This window comes from Danio aesculapii, chromosome 5, assembly GCF_903798145.1.
Source record: "Danio aesculapii chromosome 5, fDanAes4.1, whole genome shotgun sequence".
In the NCBI taxonomy this organism is placed as follows: Eukaryota; Metazoa; Chordata; class Actinopteri; order Cypriniformes; family Danionidae; genus Danio; species Danio aesculapii.
Window position 1 is genome coordinate 41,211,212 of NC_079439.1, and position 17,900 is coordinate 41,229,111.

The 17,900-nt window shown below is 36.3% G+C and overlaps 2 protein-coding genes across 3 annotated transcripts; one reads left to right on the plus strand and one right to left on the minus strand.

Annotated features, from left to right (window-relative positions):
- Positions 1 to 223: 223 nt before the first annotated feature.
- On the minus strand, positions 224 to 8,279 carry wdr54 (WD repeat domain 54). Of its 2 annotated transcripts, none has more exons than XM_056456976.1 (10): positions 8,022 to 8,279; positions 7,310 to 7,580; positions 7,137 to 7,199; positions 4,972 to 5,038; positions 4,794 to 4,850; positions 4,555 to 4,682; positions 4,346 to 4,467; positions 2,235 to 2,397; positions 846 to 920; positions 224 to 452 (listed from the first exon to the last, which is right to left on the minus strand). In XM_056456976.1, exons 2-10 carry the CDS (start codon positions 7,541 to 7,543, stop codon positions 321 to 323), a joined length of 1,041 nt encoding a protein of 346 aa, XP_056312951.1. In that variant the 5' UTR covers positions 7,544 to 7,580; positions 8,022 to 8,279; the 3' UTR covers positions 224 to 320. The 2 variants fall into 2 exon arrangements, with proteins under 2 accessions (XP_056312951.1, XP_056312952.1); XM_056456977.1 differs by having other exon boundaries at positions 4,346 to 4,446; positions 8,022 to 8,276.
- Positions 8,280 to 10,724: 2,445 nt separating this feature from the next.
- si:dkey-245n4.2 (uncharacterized) lies at positions 10,725 to 17,312 on the plus strand. Its single transcript, XM_056456978.1, has 5 exons — positions 10,725 to 10,983; positions 12,641 to 13,144; positions 15,046 to 15,174; positions 15,731 to 15,821; positions 16,012 to 17,312. The coding sequence occupies exons 1-5, from the start codon at positions 10,926 to 10,928 to the stop codon at positions 16,217 to 16,219; spliced, it is 990 nt and encodes a 329-aa protein (XP_056312953.1). The 5' UTR covers positions 10,725 to 10,925; the 3' UTR covers positions 16,220 to 17,312.
- Positions 17,313 to 17,900: the final 588 nt, after the last annotated feature.

Here is a 17,900-nt window from a genome sequence, read left to right on the forward strand (position 1 = left end):
TTTACATTATTCATGGTGATGCTTCCAGATCAGGAGGTGATCTTTATGCTCTTTTGATACCAATGTAACACATTTCACCTCATTATCAGAAAACAAGTTTGCTTAGTACTGCTGCCAGTCATGTACACATAGTAAACACAGTGTGCTGGTGTTCAAGCGAGGCTTTTTATCCAGTTTACGCAGTGACTTTAGTTATGATAACATTCATTTCGGCCTGCCTATCAAGACAGCTCACCAACCTGTTGTCAAGACATGACATCTTAGAAGTGATCCTCAAATAACCCTTGGGAATGTCTTAGAAGTACATGCTGTATTCCTGATTAGGCTTGTGTGTAACGGATAATCTCACTCAAGTCATAGCCGGTCACTGCAAAAGCATAGCCGTCACCATCACAGAACTTGGCTCCGCAAATTTGCATATCAGTCACACACTCGTTATACATGTGCTCCATCTGGAAAGGGCAGAGAAATTGACTTATGCTTAGCAAAATTGCTCTTATTTGATCAAATATACTGTAAAAACAGCAACAGCATGTGCAAATTTGAAATGTAAGCATTATTATTCCAATATTAATTCTAACAAGATCCTTCAGAATCATTAATAATAGGAACTGATTATATGATATCATGATTTGGTGCTCAACAAACATTTCCTATTATTATCAATGATAAAAATCGTTGTGCTGCTTAATATTTTAGCAGCAAGCATGACATTTCAAAAGAAAGCATTTATTGAAGGTAGAAATAACAACAAAATGAACATGTATTTACACAAATGCACTTCTGATGTCTTTTTTTTTTAATCCTACTGAGCCCGATCTTTTGTATGTGTGTTTGAAGTTTACCTCTACACTGTTATTCTCAGGGGTCAAGCTGAGATGCCACACTCGAACCCAAGAGTCTTCTGCGGCAGAAAGGAGCTTTTTCATTCAACAAAAGAAAAAAGAAATGTTGTTATATGAGTATTTATGTTATATGAGAATTCTTCAGATTGCAAAACAAGTGTTCAAAACATATAATTGCTAGACTAAAGGTGATCATAACTATAGATTGATTCATTAAAGGGTCATGAAACACTAAATCACCTTTTTCTTGAATTTTTACAGAAGCATTGCACGTAATAAAGACAATGTAAGCATTCTTTTTACGTGTAAGAAAATAAACATTTTGCATGTGCTATTTTTGTCTTCCAGGTCTAAAATCTACATCATTTCAAAGTCATACGTTTTGATGTGTCAAATGAAAATCTAACATCTGCGTTAAGATTTGCGTCACAATTATTCATGAGGCTGCATTTATATATTCTATGAGATTCAACTACAATTTCAATGGTTGAAATATATACTGTAGAAGTCAGAATTATTAGCCCCCTGAATTAATAGCCCCCTGTTTTTTCCCCAATTTCTGTTTAACGGAGTAAAGATTTTTTTCAACACATTTCTAAACATAATAGTTTTAATAACTCATCTTTAATAACTGATTTTTTTTATCTTTGCCGTGATGACAGTAAATAATATTTGACTAGATATTTTCAAGACACTTCTATACAGCTTAATGTGACATTTAAAGGCTTAACTAGGTTAATTAGGTTAACTAGGCAGGTGAGGGTAATTAGGCAAGTTATTGTATAACGATGGTTTGTTCTGTAGACTATCGAATAAAAATATATATTGCTTAAAGGGGCTAATAATTTTGACCTTAAAATGTTTTTTTTTTTTTATAAAAACGAAACGAAATAAATAAGACTTTCTCCAGAAGAAAAAATATTATCAGACATACTGTGAAAATTTCCTTTCTCTGTTAAACATCATTTGGGAAATATTTAACAAAGAAAAATACATTTAAAGGGGGCGAATAATTCTGACTTCAACTGTATGTCATTTTCTATAAGCCGCTTATGACATTTTTATGTATCTGAAATCCAAATAAGAAATTGTATGTCATTTGCATATATTTCTATGCATCAAATTCCTATATGGGGTTGGCAAAAGCACACACACATATCTATTTTCAATGAAAAATACAAATAGTCACTGGTTATACTGTATGTGTTTGAGTAATGTAAAGTAAGCTTACAAAACAACGCAGAACGTATGTACTTTTGTTGTTTATAATGTTGAATTGTTGAAAACATTTGTGGAAAGTTTTTACTTAGATGAAAACTAAGCACTGCTGAAACAGGGAGTTTCATGAATTGTTTGACCTACAGACTGTTTACATGGTTCAGTTCTTACCAGCCCAGTGAACGGGGCAATGTCCAGTGAGTAGATCCAGCGTGCATGGGCATTAACCTCTGCATGCAGTATACCTGTGACTGCCTCGTACAGACGAATCTGTCCTGTCCCATAGCCTGCAATGACTGTGCCCTTCCACAGTTTAACTGAAGAACAGCTAGTGCTGAGAAAACAAGAGGCACAATTAAATTATCTATCAAATTATTAGCCCCCTTGTTAATTTTTTCCCCCAATTTCTGTTTAACGGAGAGCAGATTTTTTTCAACACATTTCTAAACATAATAGTTTTAATAACTCATTTCTAATAACTAATGATTTATTAATATTTATTAGTTATTAGTAAATAATGATTTACTAATAACTAATAATAATTTATTTTATCTTTCCTATGATGACAGTAAATAATATTTGACTAGATATTTTTCAAGACACTTGTATACAGCTTTAAGTGACATTTAAAGGCTTAACTTGGTTAATTAGGTTAACTAGGCAGGTAGACTTTTAAAAAATTCGCTTAAAGGGGCTAATAATTTTGTCCTTACAATGTTTTTTTAAAGAATTATTAGCCCCCCTTTGATTTTTTTTTTTTCTTTTTTAAATATTTCCCAAATGATTTTTAACAGAGCAAGGAAATTTTCACAGTATGTCTGATAATATTTTTTCTTCTGGAGAAAGTCTTATTTGTTTTATTTCGGCTAGAATAAAAGACGTTTTTAATTTTTCAAAATCCATTTTAAAGTCAAAATTATCATCCCCTTTAGGCAAATTTTTTTCTCGCTAGTCTACAGAACAAACCATCGTTATACAATAACTTGCCTAATTACCCTAACCTGCCTAGTTAACCTACTTAACCTAGTTAAGCCTTTAAATGTCACTTAAAGCTGTATAGAAGTGTCTTGAAAAATATCTAGTCAAATATTATTTACTGTCATCATGGCAAAGATAAAATAAATCAGTTATTAGGAATGAGCTATTAAAACTATTATGTTTAAAAATGTGCTGAACAACAGAAATAAACAGAAATTTGTCTGAATGTAAAAGTTCCTTTAACTTGGCACGGTGTCTAAAAAACTTTAAAAGAAGCGAGACGCAAGCGTAACAGTCATGCACACTGTCAAATGACTATTTACATTGACAACAATGTAAAAGTAGTGCAATGGAATGCAAAAATGCATTCTGTATGAATGAGCCTTAAGTCAGTTGTGTACATACAGTATGTACTGTTTACAAGGATGCTTATTTGGGCATCCTTGTTTCTTGTCCTCGCTTCCTTTCCTCACGTCTTAGCTTCAGGATGCAAAGAAATGTAAAGACAGAAATGAAATCAAGTGAAATGATATACAGTATTCCCGTTTTCTTTAGCATCACTTCAAAGCACCACTAATTATGCTTACACAGAAAGATCGTTCAATGTTAGAAACAATTATTTATATTGTAATAGTTTCAACCTCCACAAAACGTCACATTCGTCTATATTTTTTATTTATTTTACATGTTATTATTAACAATGAATTACTCCTCGTAATTCCTAAACAGCTTTTTATTTGTGCTGAAAAGTACATAGCATCAAAATTGAAGGAACTATGAAAACTCACATTTACAATAAATTTATTCTTAATGTTTACATTAATGCATGTTTGAATTTTCTGCTTTAGATAACAATTATTGGTGCATAAGTGCCAATAAAGGGGAGGAGAATTTACAGTGTGGATCACGTTTTGTCAATAACACACCAGCATTTCTTCGCTCATGACTCCTCAGGAAGCCTCCTCTCTCCTCGCCTCCTCACAGTGCAATTATAGAATTGAGATGTCTTACAAGGTGACTGAGCTTGATCAGTTTCCTAGGTCATATGACGGGAGTAGCGAGGAAATGAGAAATGATATTGAGAAGCACCCAGGAAAGCTACAGACAGGTTGAGTTTTTCTTTTCTTAAGGATGGATCAAAAACTTACAGCACTGTGACTTTCCAGGACCAAACTTGACAACCTCTGAATTAGGTTATTGTTAAATGCAATCTCCCTTATGTTTGGATGAATTATGTGAATGTGATCCTCCCAAATTATTAATGAAACATCATATATGATCATATTTTCATGAACGAAACTTACTCAAAACCAGGGATCTTGTTGAGCAGTTGAAAATCTTCTCCTGATTTCCACACACAAAGGAGTCCAGAGTCATCAGCACTAACTAAATCACCAATGCACTCCTGAAAAACAACATCAAAACACTAAACAAACAAGACAACAACAACAAAAAACTATAAATATCGTGTATTTTTGCAAACCACACTGATATGAACGCTGTAAGGTTATACCATGTTGCCTGAGCACTCAGAGGCCATGTCTGTGATGGCCTCTTTGTGTTCCTCCAAAACCTCAGACAGGGTGATGTTACTGCCTTTACTGGGAATGTCAAACACCAGCACTGAGCCAGACGAGACTCCTAAAATAAGCCAAAAAGCAATTTTAAGGGACACAATTACTGATCAAATATGTTCTTCATAATAGAACAATATTTACTGTTTGGCCACTGCTGATCAATAAAGACGCTTACCTACACAAATGAATTTTTCCCGCACTGCTGCAATCCCTCGTGCAAACACTGCTTTAGCTGGGAAATTACAGATAACGTCGGTTTAAGCAGGTGTACAGTAGTAATAACCAAATTTCAACTAAAGATTGAAGGAACGAACAGGTTTATGATTTAAAGAGATGCAGTGATGTGCACTGACCAGTAGGTGTCTCTGGTGTTTCCAGTGCATGCCAATAGACCATAATAGATCCATCCGATTCATACATCTGGTGAATGAAAACAAGTTAAAGGATTAGTTCACCCCCAAAAATGTCAAATTTGCTTTTTATCTACCCTCATGAAATCTCATGCCTCATGCTGTAGGTAACTTCTTTCAGTAGAATATTACAGAAAGTTTTTTAAAATTAGACTTTGGTGAAGTCAATGGCTACCAGCACTTTTCCGAGTCAAAGAAAACAGATACAGGCAAAGCTAATTAAAAACAGTGTCTCACTGAGTTGTTATGAAGTGAAATGTCTAAGCAAGAAACTGAACATGAATACCTTTAATCAAAAGCCTTGGCTAGTAGTCCAAAGCGTGTTCATAAGTGCAAACCTCAAACATGAGATCACACTGGTTGTTTTTTTTTAATCTATTTTGTTATGGGTTGCTGCATTCAGGATAAGCACAAGAACTGTTCTGATGAACATTAAAACAAACATATCCTGCTTTTCCACTGTAAACTAAAAACATCAGCTTATTTGTGAGATTTTGTTTGTGCATACATCACAAGCAGGAAGCATACTTTTCCAAATCTGTGGATTAAAGATAATAAAGTTCAGTTTCTGGGGGCAGCACGGTTGCTCAGTGGTTAGCACTGTTGCCTCCCAGCAAGAAAGTTGTTGGCTTCCCATCTGTAACAGATGTCATTTCTGTGTGGAGTTTGCATGATCTCCCTGTGTTTGTATGGATTTCCTCTGGGTGCTCTGGTTTTCCCCACAGTCTAAAGACATGCGCTATAGGTGAATTGGATGAACTAAATTGGCCATAGTGTATGAGTGTGTGTGAATGAGTGTGTATGTGTGTTTCCCAGTACTGGGTTTCAGCTGAAAGGGCATCATTCATTTTCATTCGGCTTAGTCTCTATTTTAAAGGAACCAACCACCAACTTATCCAGCATATGTTTTACGCAGCAGATGCCATTCCAGCTGCAACCCAGTGCTGGGAAACACCCATACACACTCATTCACACAGACACACTCATAATCTACAACCAATTTAGTTCATCCAATTCACCTATAGCACGTGTCTTTGGACTGTGGGGGAAACAGGAGCACCCGGAGGAAACCCACGTGAACCAGCAATCTTCTTGCTGTAAGGTGACAGAGCTAACCACTGAGCCCCTGTGCTGCCGGGAAGAGCATCTGCTGTATAAAACATATGCTGGAATAGTTGGTGGTAGGGTTGCACGGTTTACCGGTACTAAGGTAGTATCACGATACTATGGCTCCAAAATACTGGTGGTGCCACTGTAGTTTGTAAACGGTAGTATCGTCATTAACCGTCTATCTACAATAGAAAATGTTGCATGTGAAAAAGTCACTAAAATGTTCACATGTTTGTGAAACAACAGAGCATTTTATTTGAATAGTCTGTGAACCCCTTTAAGGTTGCAAAAAGTTGTGTAGAATTCATCCCTTTTATGGTAGCTTATTGCACATTTTCTGATACTTCAGTTCGGATGCATATCTGAATGCAAATCAGTTCATTTACGTTCCTGTCAGTATGCTTTAGTAGCTAAAACAACTGCAACAATCTCCATAAAAGAATGACTTTACAAAATTTCATGAAGTGAAATTTTGAAATATTTTGGATTGTTACCTTATAAGACAAAAAAAAACAATAGATGAAAAGCCCAAAAGAGGAAATATTGAAACAATTTTTGACCACTTTATTCATATCCAAATTTTGTTGGAATAATGCTCTTTTTGATTTTTTAACAACTTTCATTTGGTATAATTTAATGTATTTTTATTGGTCAGTTATCTACAAAATAAACAAAAAGAACTAATGCATTTTAGGTGAAATGATGTGCAAATACTTTTTTCAATAATTAGGGAATTATGAATTCAAGTAGACCTATTATAACATATAAAATATAGTATTTCTGAAAATGTTCTTTATTTCATAGATTTGGGTTATGAATTACAGTATCACAATACTTTAACAACAGGTTCCACTTTTGTTTTTACCTATATTTTTGACTCTCTGTGTCAGTAGCTGCTGAGTATAATTTTATGAATACACAGCAACAAATCAGTTGTTTCCGTAACAAATTTTCCAGCAAAGAGTGTTTTAAGTGGATGGCAATAACACTCAACTCACCTGAATTCCTTTCTGAGAAGTGAGAACAAGAAGATCCCTTGAAGGCAGGACACACCAGGCTGCCTGTCACACAGAAACCAGGGTTAAATATGATCTTACATTAAAATGTTAAAACCAAAAAAATCTAAAGACTGTCAGACTTGTAAAACAATGAGATAATAATTGACTTTTACCTGCATAATAAGTGAGGAGCTCGTGGCCACGTTGCCCTCTTTAGACTGCAGTTGTCTGTGAGAATAGTTCAGGCCATCCCAGGAGGCACTGACCATGTTCACCACATTGGCGTGAACCACTGTGAAGTAGGTGAGGCAGCGTGGCGCGATGCGCAGGACGCTCAGGTTGTTGTACAGTGCGGATGCACTGCTCTTTATCTGAATGCTTTTCTCTTTGTGGTACATTTTTGACATTTTGGTAGAAAACAGCTAGAGATGTTGTTTCTGAAAACTGAGGCAGGTCATGTAAATCAGTTCAGTTCAGTGTATCCTGATATACAGAATTACAGGTGGTGATGTTCAAACTAACAGTTGTATTGCATTAAATGTACTTATTATTCACTCTCCCTCATATGTTTCCAAACATTTAGGAGTTACTTTATTCTATTGAACAGAGGTCAATGGCTGCAGGTTTTCCATATTCCTCAAAATATCTTTTTTGTGAGTTTAACAGAAGACAAACATGTTTGAAACATGTATGGGATGAGTGAATAAAGACAGAATGTTTATTGGTTGGTGAACTACCATTTAAGTCAGGTTTTAGCTAAGGAATGCAAAGCATAGCATATTACATATATTTTTCTAATAACAACATCACTGGCATGAAGCTAACGACAGATGATACTCATCATTGTTAGGATACATGCAGAACTCTAAGCAACAGCTTACAAACCCTGAATGAAGGCAGCTGTTGTGTACTCCTGCTAATCCTCTTCGCTGAGCAAATAGTGAACTAGCGTTAAACGGCCCCGAATACGGAAATAACAGACTCGTTCTCTGCTATTAGACTAAACAATGAATATCAGATAAAACGTGAAACGGATAAGATTCTTCCCTAATAACTGTGTTCAAGCAGCTTTCACCATGTCGCGTCTCTTGCAGCCATAGTGACGGAACATACGTGTGTAGGACGTCACAGCTTTCTGTGGTGAACGGAGTGACGCACAGCTCACAGCAAGGTGCTGTATTAAGCTTTTGCTTTTCACTTAGTACTTAGCTAATGCATTTGCCCATGCATCAAAATTTTGTTCTAGTTCTTTGCTGCATTTAAATCGTTTCTTTGTTGTGGACTTGTTGTGTTTTACAAAGAATAAACTCAGCCCCATAATTATTTCTATCTCCACCAGAGGGCGATCGAGAAGCCATAGCTTTCAATTCATTTCAATTAAATTTTTGTTTATTGACATGACTTGTCCAGTATTGTCATAGCACTTCACATTAGATAAACAATAAAAGGGGTTATATAATACATTTACAGATACGTAGGCACACAGAAACACAGTTACAAATTTGATATATAATATAGGCCTAGATGGAGTAATATTATCTTAATAATAATAATAATAATAATAATGTGATATGATACAATAAAGATAATAATGATTCTGACTAGTGTTTATAACAGGCTAATACATATTTTGCTACAGCAAAATATGTACTATATTAATTGACTGAGTTTACAGAAATTGTATATGTTTCCGATATGTGAAGTAGTTGTGTTTTTTAGCCTGTATGACGTATATTTGGGCCTGATTGTGTTGTACTGGTTGGGTTTCAGCAGTTGTGACAGTGCGCTCCTGCATCTGTTGTCTGAGCTTGCATCACTGCATGCTTATAAAACTTTACAGGGAGAGTTTGGATGCTGATCAGTAAATGATATTGGCCTAATTCAGCTCTACATTAGTTGTTTGGTATAGATTGGTGTACCTTTCTCTCTCTCTCTCTCTCTCTCTCTCTCTCTCTCTCTCTCTCTCTCTCTCTCTCTCTCTCCTCTCTCTCTCTCTCTCTCTCTCTCTCTCTCTCTCTCTCTCTCTCTCTCTCTCTCTCTCTCTCTCTCACACACACACACATACTCACACTCACACACGCACCTCTCTACAGCAGCACACATAGTAAACCTTTACATGCTCTGAACAGAAACTCCTCAAACTGAACTTTTTTTTTTTTTTTTGTCAGGTGAACCTGGTACATGTGAAAAGTGACTTATCACTTAGATACCTTGTCAATATTTCCAAAATGTCTCTGTTCTTGAAATCTTCAATATTGCAGTCAGTCTCCTTTTAACAAAAGTCTGGATTTAGGCTAATTTGTTGTTAGCCTACTGTCTTTTCTGGTAACATCACATACACACGTGGTGGTCACCGGTGTTTGTTTCAAATTACTTAAAATTATTATGTTCTTAATCCTATAAAGCAAAAAAAAAAAAAAAAAAAAAAATACACTTTTGCAAAAAAAAAAAAAAAAAAAAAAACATTTTTGCAAACTTTTGCCACTTTTGCCTCTCATTTAGTTCAATAAACTTACTCTTCAATTTCAAGCTTGGGAATTGGAATATTAAACCTATAATACCATCAAACTCCTGATGACAAGAAAGCTGAAATCAAGTGCAATCAGGTGCGAATCAAATAAACAAACTATTATTATTATTATTCATACTTTTTTGCAAGTGAATCAAAAACATTATGAAAGATTCCAAAATCATAAAATTTTATAGGTCTGTAAGCCCATTGACATACAAGAAGCTGCCTGAAACCCTCCTACTGTACATCAGATATCAACGTCGTTTGGAATTTTTGTGAAAGAACTTATTGTTCGCACTCTGTGGGAGGTACACAGTTCCTCTGAAAGACCTGGTCAGATTCTTTTATTTTATTATTATATTATAGGCTACAGAACATGTTGTTACACTGAATGACATTTCCAGTGGATGTCTTCTGTAATTGTGGCTGTAGTGGATGTAGGCCACCAATTGAATCCTTAGAAGAAGATAAAAACAGAACACCTAATGGATGAGACGAAACAAAAACTTGTTTTAATGTTTCAATAGGCTACACGCTTTTAGACTGTATACCAATTGTGGTAGGCTTATAGCAGATGTTTAACGTTGTTAGATTAAAACAAAACATTGACGCTTTATAGTATTTTTTACACTTTAATTCCCACAGAAGCACAAATAGGCGACAGCATGTTTTCGCACGGGGTTCCAATTCTCTTTAAATACGGCCTGACTCTTGTCGACAGCAACTTAACAACAACACAGCAACGGGAACAGAAGCTCTGTCATCTCAGCCTAAATGGAATGCCATTCAAACTGTTCAGCCGCATAAAATGATCATGATCATTTCAATGATCATGGCACATCTTTTGAAGATTAGGGTTAAGATCTCGCATTATTGTTTGGTGATGTTAAATACACCCCTTTTACATTAACATACAAACTAATGTAGCCTATAGCCTATGTGAGCAAAATGATTGTCGTGCGTTCTTCGGATTTATTGTCTTTAACTGCCTTTTACCCTCTCTTGTTAATTAGTATTCTGCACTCACTCTTTCAACACTTTTGCGCCTCATGCGCCATAAATTTCCAGTCTTCTCTCAAGTGAAAGTTTGTTGTTCAGCACAGTGTCCGCTGTCGGGTGGATCCACTCCGGCGCTCTTCACTTCTGCTTTGGCGTCGCTGGATATCAGGGTAGCAGGAGTTATTCGCAATCATCAGAAAGGCTGATTACTATAGGCTACTGAACGTTTAATGGTTTCTTTTTATTTGATGTTGTTATTGTGACACAAACCCGCAGTGATGGATATCTTTTGGAGAGGATTCTGCACTTTTCTTTTCACAACACTTGTTTTTGAAGGTAATTTTAGTCGCTAATCTATATAACAAAAGGAATGTTTAGGAATTGTTTAAAAACTTAGAATGAATTGTGGACTTGTTGATAAGCAATGTTTTTATCAAAACATTTAGGCTACAGTAGGCTACAGCAATTTAAATCGATTCCCAAGTGAATTTGCAAATGTTTACAAAGCAGATATGAAAAAACTGTTCATATGAATTCATAATATTGTGTCTAGTTCCTAGAAAATCATCACACACACCCCTTTGAAATGATTACTTAATTCGTCATACATGAAATCAAATCACATTCCAAAAAACATTTTCAGAGATGTTTTATTGCCTTCTAACCTGTGCCTTGCTACAGCTTTGTGTTATGTGAGGAAAGTTATAGATTTGCAGGGAATATGATGATGTTCTATGGGCGCTGTGCATTAAAAAGTATTACTGCTGCCTTAAATATTTTGAATCAGATGAACTTTTCAACTCAACTTATACTGTAAGTCAAACTGAGTAAAAATAGTAAGTTAAACTTTGTGTAACTTAAAAAAAATTGTGAAATCTGATAAACTTATTAGTTAAAGTAACAAAAAAACCATCTGTTGTGATATTTTGTCATATAATGTTTACAGTGTTTAAAGGGAAGAGTCTTTAAACTTGGTGAAGATTGATATCAAACAAGTTTTACACATCTCGATGCAACTGTTTTATAGTGTTATATTGATGCATGATGTATGGTTATTGATGCATGATTAAAGATGTTGTGTAAGCAGTACACACACTGTTAGAATTTGCTATGTAAAAAATCTACCTATAATTTACACTCACCAGACACTTTATTAGGTACACCTTACTAGTATCAGGTTGGACCCCCTTTTGCCTTCAGAACTACCTTGATCCTTCGTGGCATAGATTCAACAAGGTACTGGAAATAATCCTCAGAGATTTTGGTCCATATTGACATGATAGCATCATGCAATCTCCCCACATCCCAAAGGGATGTCTGTGGAGGCCATTTGAGTACAGTGAACTCATTGTCATGTTCAAGAAATCAGTCTGAGATTGACATCTTTATGACATGGTGCATTACCCTGCTGGAAGTAGAGGATGGGTACACTGGTCATAAAGGGATAGACATGGTCAGCAATAATACTCGGGTAGGCTGTGGCATTGACACGATGCTCAATTGGTACTAATGGGCCCAAAGTGTGCCAAGAAAATATCTCTTACACCATTACACCACGACCACCAGCCTGAACTGTTAATACAGGGCAGAATGGATCCATGCTTTCAGATTGCTGACGCCAAATTCTGACCCTAGCATCTGAATGTTGCAGCAGAAATCGAAACTCATCAGACCAGAAATTGGATATTTGTGCGTGAAAGTCCCAGTATATCCGCAGTTTCTGAAATACTCAGACCAGCCCGTCTGGCACCAAGAACCATGCCACATTCAAAATCACGCAAATTACCTTTCTTCCTCATTCTGATGCTTGGTTTGAACTGCAGCAGACTGTCTTGACCATGTCTACGTGTCTAAAGGCATTGAGTTGCTGCCATGTGCTGATTAGAAATTTGCATTAATGAGCAGTTGGACAGGTGTACCTAATAAAGTGACCGGTAAGTGTATATACCTATGCAAACATATAGCTATCAATAATCTTCTGCTTTCCTTGCAGAAGTGACAGGACTCATGATAAGGAACGAAGAGCTGAAAAAGTGTGTAAGGGTAAATGAAGATCAGGTCAGCAGCAGGCTAACTCTACAGGAGTGCAGAGCAGATTCAGCTCTGCAAGAGTGGCTCTGGAACCCAGAGACTCGCTCCCTGAGCAACCCAAAAACAGGAGGGTGTTTAACTGCAACCCAGATCCAAGAGCATGAGAGCCTGTGGTTGCAGGAGTGCAGATCTGAAGAGGAGGATCGTGAGGGCCAGTCCTGGGGCTGCTCTAAAAAGGGTCTCCTCACATTACATGGCAAGGGTCTGCACCTGAGCGCGCGTCATGATTCCACCAAAGTCTTCCTTTCCAAAGATCGTGGGAAAGGCAGCAAGTGGAGGACGCTGGCTAATCTTACGGTATGCGAGGAGACAGAGAGCACACATCAAAACCAGAATGTGTTGCAAGAGTCTCAACAGACCCTTTCGACTGGACCCCGAATCCTCACTCAAATTCGCTATTGGCATTGTAAGAGAGTTAGATTAGAGTTCTTACGCAATAATGGCCTTCCATGGTGCATTCAGTCATCCCATCATTCTGAATAGTGACATCCCATCCACTTCTTCAGTCGAGTGTTCCTATTTACATAACTCATTTTAGATGTTCTGCAATGTATCTTTCTTTAACTATTTGGCATTTGGTCATCCTACTAACTACATTATATCATTGGTATTAATAGTTCCATGAAGAATATTTAACATGCATAGATTTTTTTCATTTGACAAAAGGTTCTTTACATTGGAAAAAATCTATAGATTTAATACTAAGAAAATAGTATCTAGATTATTTAATCCTTTTTAATACTAAGAGAAAAGAGCGTGTCTAGGAGTTGTTTTCTAAAAAGTTTGTTATAGGGAACCGTTTTAGAATTTGTATTTTTAAGTAGCTAAGTAAGTAATGTGTATTTATATGGCGCATTTATTGTGTTTGGCCATACACCCAAAGCGCTTCACGATCATGAGAGGGGATCTCTCCACACCACCACCAGTGTGCAGCATCCACTTGGATGCAAAGGCAGCCACAGGACAACGGCACCAGTGCGCTCACCACACACCAGCTACAGAGGGGGTGGAGAGACAGTGATAGAGCCAATTCAGTGGATGGTGATAATTGGGAGGCCGGGAAGGGCTGATGAAGGAAATTTGGTCAGGACACCGGGGTTACACCCCTACTCTTTACGAGAAGTGCCATGGGATTTTTAATTAAACTTAAAACACCTGAAACTTGTCTATAGCACTTGTTCACTGCTGCTCTTATAGTTGTGTAAATTGCTTCCTTGTCCTCATTTGTAAGTCGCTTTGGATAAAAGCATCTGCTAAATGACTAAATGTAAATGTAATGACCACAGAGAGTCAGGACCTCGGTTTAATGTCTCATCTGAAAGACGGAGCCCTCTGACATTGTAGTATCCCCTTCACTTTACTTGGGCTCATACAGACCACAGGTTGAGTGCCCCCTTGCTGGCCTTACTAGCACCCCTTCCAACAGCAACCTAGTTTTGCCATGTGGTCTCCCATCCAGGTACTGACCAGGCTCAGCCCTGCTTAGCTTCCGTGAGTAACCAGTCCTGGGCTGCAGGGAGATATGGCTGTGGTTTTTAACCCTTTACCCCACCAAGAAAAAAATGTTTGGATTGCAATTCTTAACTTCTAATGTCATTAGTTAACACACACATAATTTCTAAAATATCAGCCTCTAATAAATGGTTGTTATGTCGGTTTATGGTAAAAGTTAATACATATACTATGAAAAATCTGTGTAAGTGTAAGATCAATTTATTTAAAAAATATTCAAAATTAAAACATTTTTGAATACTAAATCATCTTTTTTTAAGAATGCCATAAAATATTTCAGATTTTCATTTGACATGCTTTCTTGTTTTTTTTTTTTTTCATTCTTTAAATTACTTTAACAGTCATTATTTAAAACAGTAAAAACATGGTCAATCGTTTAGTTGAGGGGCAGTCAAAGGGTTAAGAGTGAATTCTTGGGATAACCAAGAAAAAAAAACTGAATGGAAAACACAAAAATATTAAGTCAATTGCTTGTTTAGTTAATTTTAATTAATTTTAAATCTAAATTAATTTGTATTTGAACTGCATTCAGATCTTAGTCTGATACATATAAGATAAAAAGTTATTTCTGTATTTTAATTTCAATGATTTGTATCTAGCTTTCAAAAAGTGAAAACAATTTCCAGAAATCTCTGTAAAATAATGTAAAAATCTGAAATCATAAATGACTTGTCTAAAACAGTGGAAACCTTGTGCAGAGTGGCTGTTTTGCTTCTAATAACTATTCATGCTCTCATGCTATCTAATAGCTATCGTGCTATATTGGATAATTGTAATTTTTCATTTTGTATTTAGCTGGGAGTAATGTCCAGACCTCCAAAATAAAGTCCACTGAAGCGACACAGACTTCAGATTCAACGGCTGGAACTCAAAGCAGCGCAGAGCCAAGAGATCCTTCTGTTAATGTCTTTACAACAGACTATGGTGAGTGTGGAAGTAGGGAATAAACAATGAAATATTGTTCTCACCCTGCAAACGTTAATTTCCACTATGTCCACATGGGGGCGACAGCGGAGAGGAAATAGATGTTGCTGTTAGGTGTCATTTAACACGTAGCCTAAATCTATTTTCATGGAAGTACTTTTTAATAATCGTTATGTATTGTTAGATTACTTAGATACAAGTACCTATTTACTAGGTATTAGTACTTATTTCATATTAGTATTTAATATATTATGACTTGTCTATTACTAGACTAGCATATTATAAATAAGAGTTAATATATTTTCTTGAAACAATAAACACTTAAAAAATTGCTCAAAAGAATGAGTCGCTAGCCTAGTAGCTAATCAATAAGTACTGGATCTTAATGGAGTATATATTAAAAAAAAAACAGATACAAGTAAAGTTTATAGATTAAATATTAAAATGGCTTTAATGATGAGCCAAAGAAAGACATAATTTTAAAGAGAGGTGCAGAAAATGAGTAAAATTATCATAATAATTTGTGATATTAAAAATAAAACATGTTTAAAAACAGGTACGGGCTGGAAAATGACAATGTTGCTTCTTAGCATCTTGGCCCTGTTACTCGGACTTGTGATCCTCACCCTTAACATCTACCAGAACAGGTAACATTCTTCTCATGTTTTAGTAAATAAGTCTCAAACTCCCAATGGCAGCATTTAATTTCAAGTAAAAGTCTGTTTGTTTTTCTTGGTGATGTAACTGATCTATCTGAACATGCCCATTGTGATCTGTTTCATAACAAGTGAATCCTCAGATTTTCCCTTCATAAGTGGTTTTCTTTTTCATGCTCAGGAGGAAGAAGACAGTGGTGGTGTTGAAATCCTACACACCGACAGGAGATGCCAGTCTGCCAGGGTCTCCAGTGCCCAGTGAGAGAGCCCCTCTAACCAGACACCCTATGAAACCCGCTCAGTCCCCCTCCATTCAGCGGGGTGAGATCCTTGTAGAGTGGAAAGATGGAACGGTCACCCCTCTGTTTGAAACATATTTAACCGATTAAACTGTGGTCGAGACTAAAGGCCTGTTCATACCAAGTTATACGTTTACCAATAACTGTTCTGGCATCTTCATGATTTGCTGCTCAACTCTTTAGCGAATCGTAGATTCTGATAGGCCTTCAATGAAAAACTTTTTAAAATAGATTTCAACAATAAACACTTTTAGAAAGAAAGGAACAAAAACTGGTATCTTTTTTTTTTAAGGTACATTTAATTACATAAAGGGTCCATATTGGTACCATAAAAGCAAATATTCATATCTAAAAATTTAACATGGTACACTGTACTTTTAATATGCACATTTATGGTACCAATATGGACCCTACAGGTACAAAAATGAGGCATTTGAAATGTACCATTCCAGTGATAGCTTTTGTTCCTTTATTTTTGAAAGCATATTACTGCTTTGTGTTGTTATTGTTTTGGTTGCTATTATTTTAAATATGGAACTGTTTTTATATTATTGTTGGTATAGTTTTCACTTTTCAGCCTTGGTGTGAACGAGCCTTAAAAGTCCTGTATAATTAAAATCACCATGTTAGTCCTATAAGGATATGCCAATGTGCTCCAAAACAAAATTTCCATTTAAAAGATATAAACATTCAAAGCTTATGGTTTGTCACTTCCGCCTAAATGGATCAAGATGTTGACATTACCTCATACTTCAAGTTTGCTTTAAATCTTCTGACCAATCAAATGCTCTTTAGTATCTGACATGTTCTGCCCCTTTCAAGATGGACTTGATGCACTTGATCTCAATGCTATTGGCCAACACATGCTCATTTTGTATACGTACCCTGTCTACTTTTCTGGAGAGTGCGAATTATGTAGCCAGAGGTACGTATGGCTGCATTTCATCTTTAAAGTGAATGCTACGGGGCAGTATGACGCCGCCTGCAGCTTTTGTTCCTGTAGTGATACCAGCTGATCACTTACCTCTGTATGGACGGCTGTTTCTGTGTAACCAGTTTGGACGTGGAGCTGAGTTGACTGTGATGACAAAGTTCAAATCTGGTGAAGAACAGTTCCAGAAACCAGGTAAAACTAAGGAAAAAATAAATAAATAAACAACAGGCTGAAAACGTGGTAAAATCACATGTCTGCAACAGATTTTTTTTTTCTATATTGCTTTTGAAAACACTATCGGTTGGATTTAGGGACAGGGGTGGGTGGGTCAGTCGGTCAGTCAGTCGATAGAAAGCTGACCTGGTTGGCTAAAGTGTATATTGCGCCCTCTGGTGGATTTATGTGAGAAGAGGATGCGCGAGAGAAATTTGAGATCATCAAAAAGCATTCACAGTGGCCTCTGGTGGATTTGAAAAATCAAAAACTGTGAGCAGATGTACCTCCAGTTACGTATTTTGCTGTCCCCAGTAATGTAAACCTGGGTATATATTCGTAATGAGCCTGAGTTGCTATTGGCTGTTTTTTTAATGAGGAGGGGCTACTATATGTCCTGCCCTGAAAATGAAAAATGAAATGAAATTAAAGTCAGTCATTACCGCAACCGCAACTACCGTACCATAACTACCAAAAGGGTTGGTTCACCCCTAAATTTAATTTTTGTAATTAATGACTCACCCTCATGTCGTTCCAATTCTTCTGGACACAAATTTAGATATTTTAAATGAAATCTGAGAGCTCTCTTGTCCTCTATATACAGCAACGGTCATGAAAATTTCA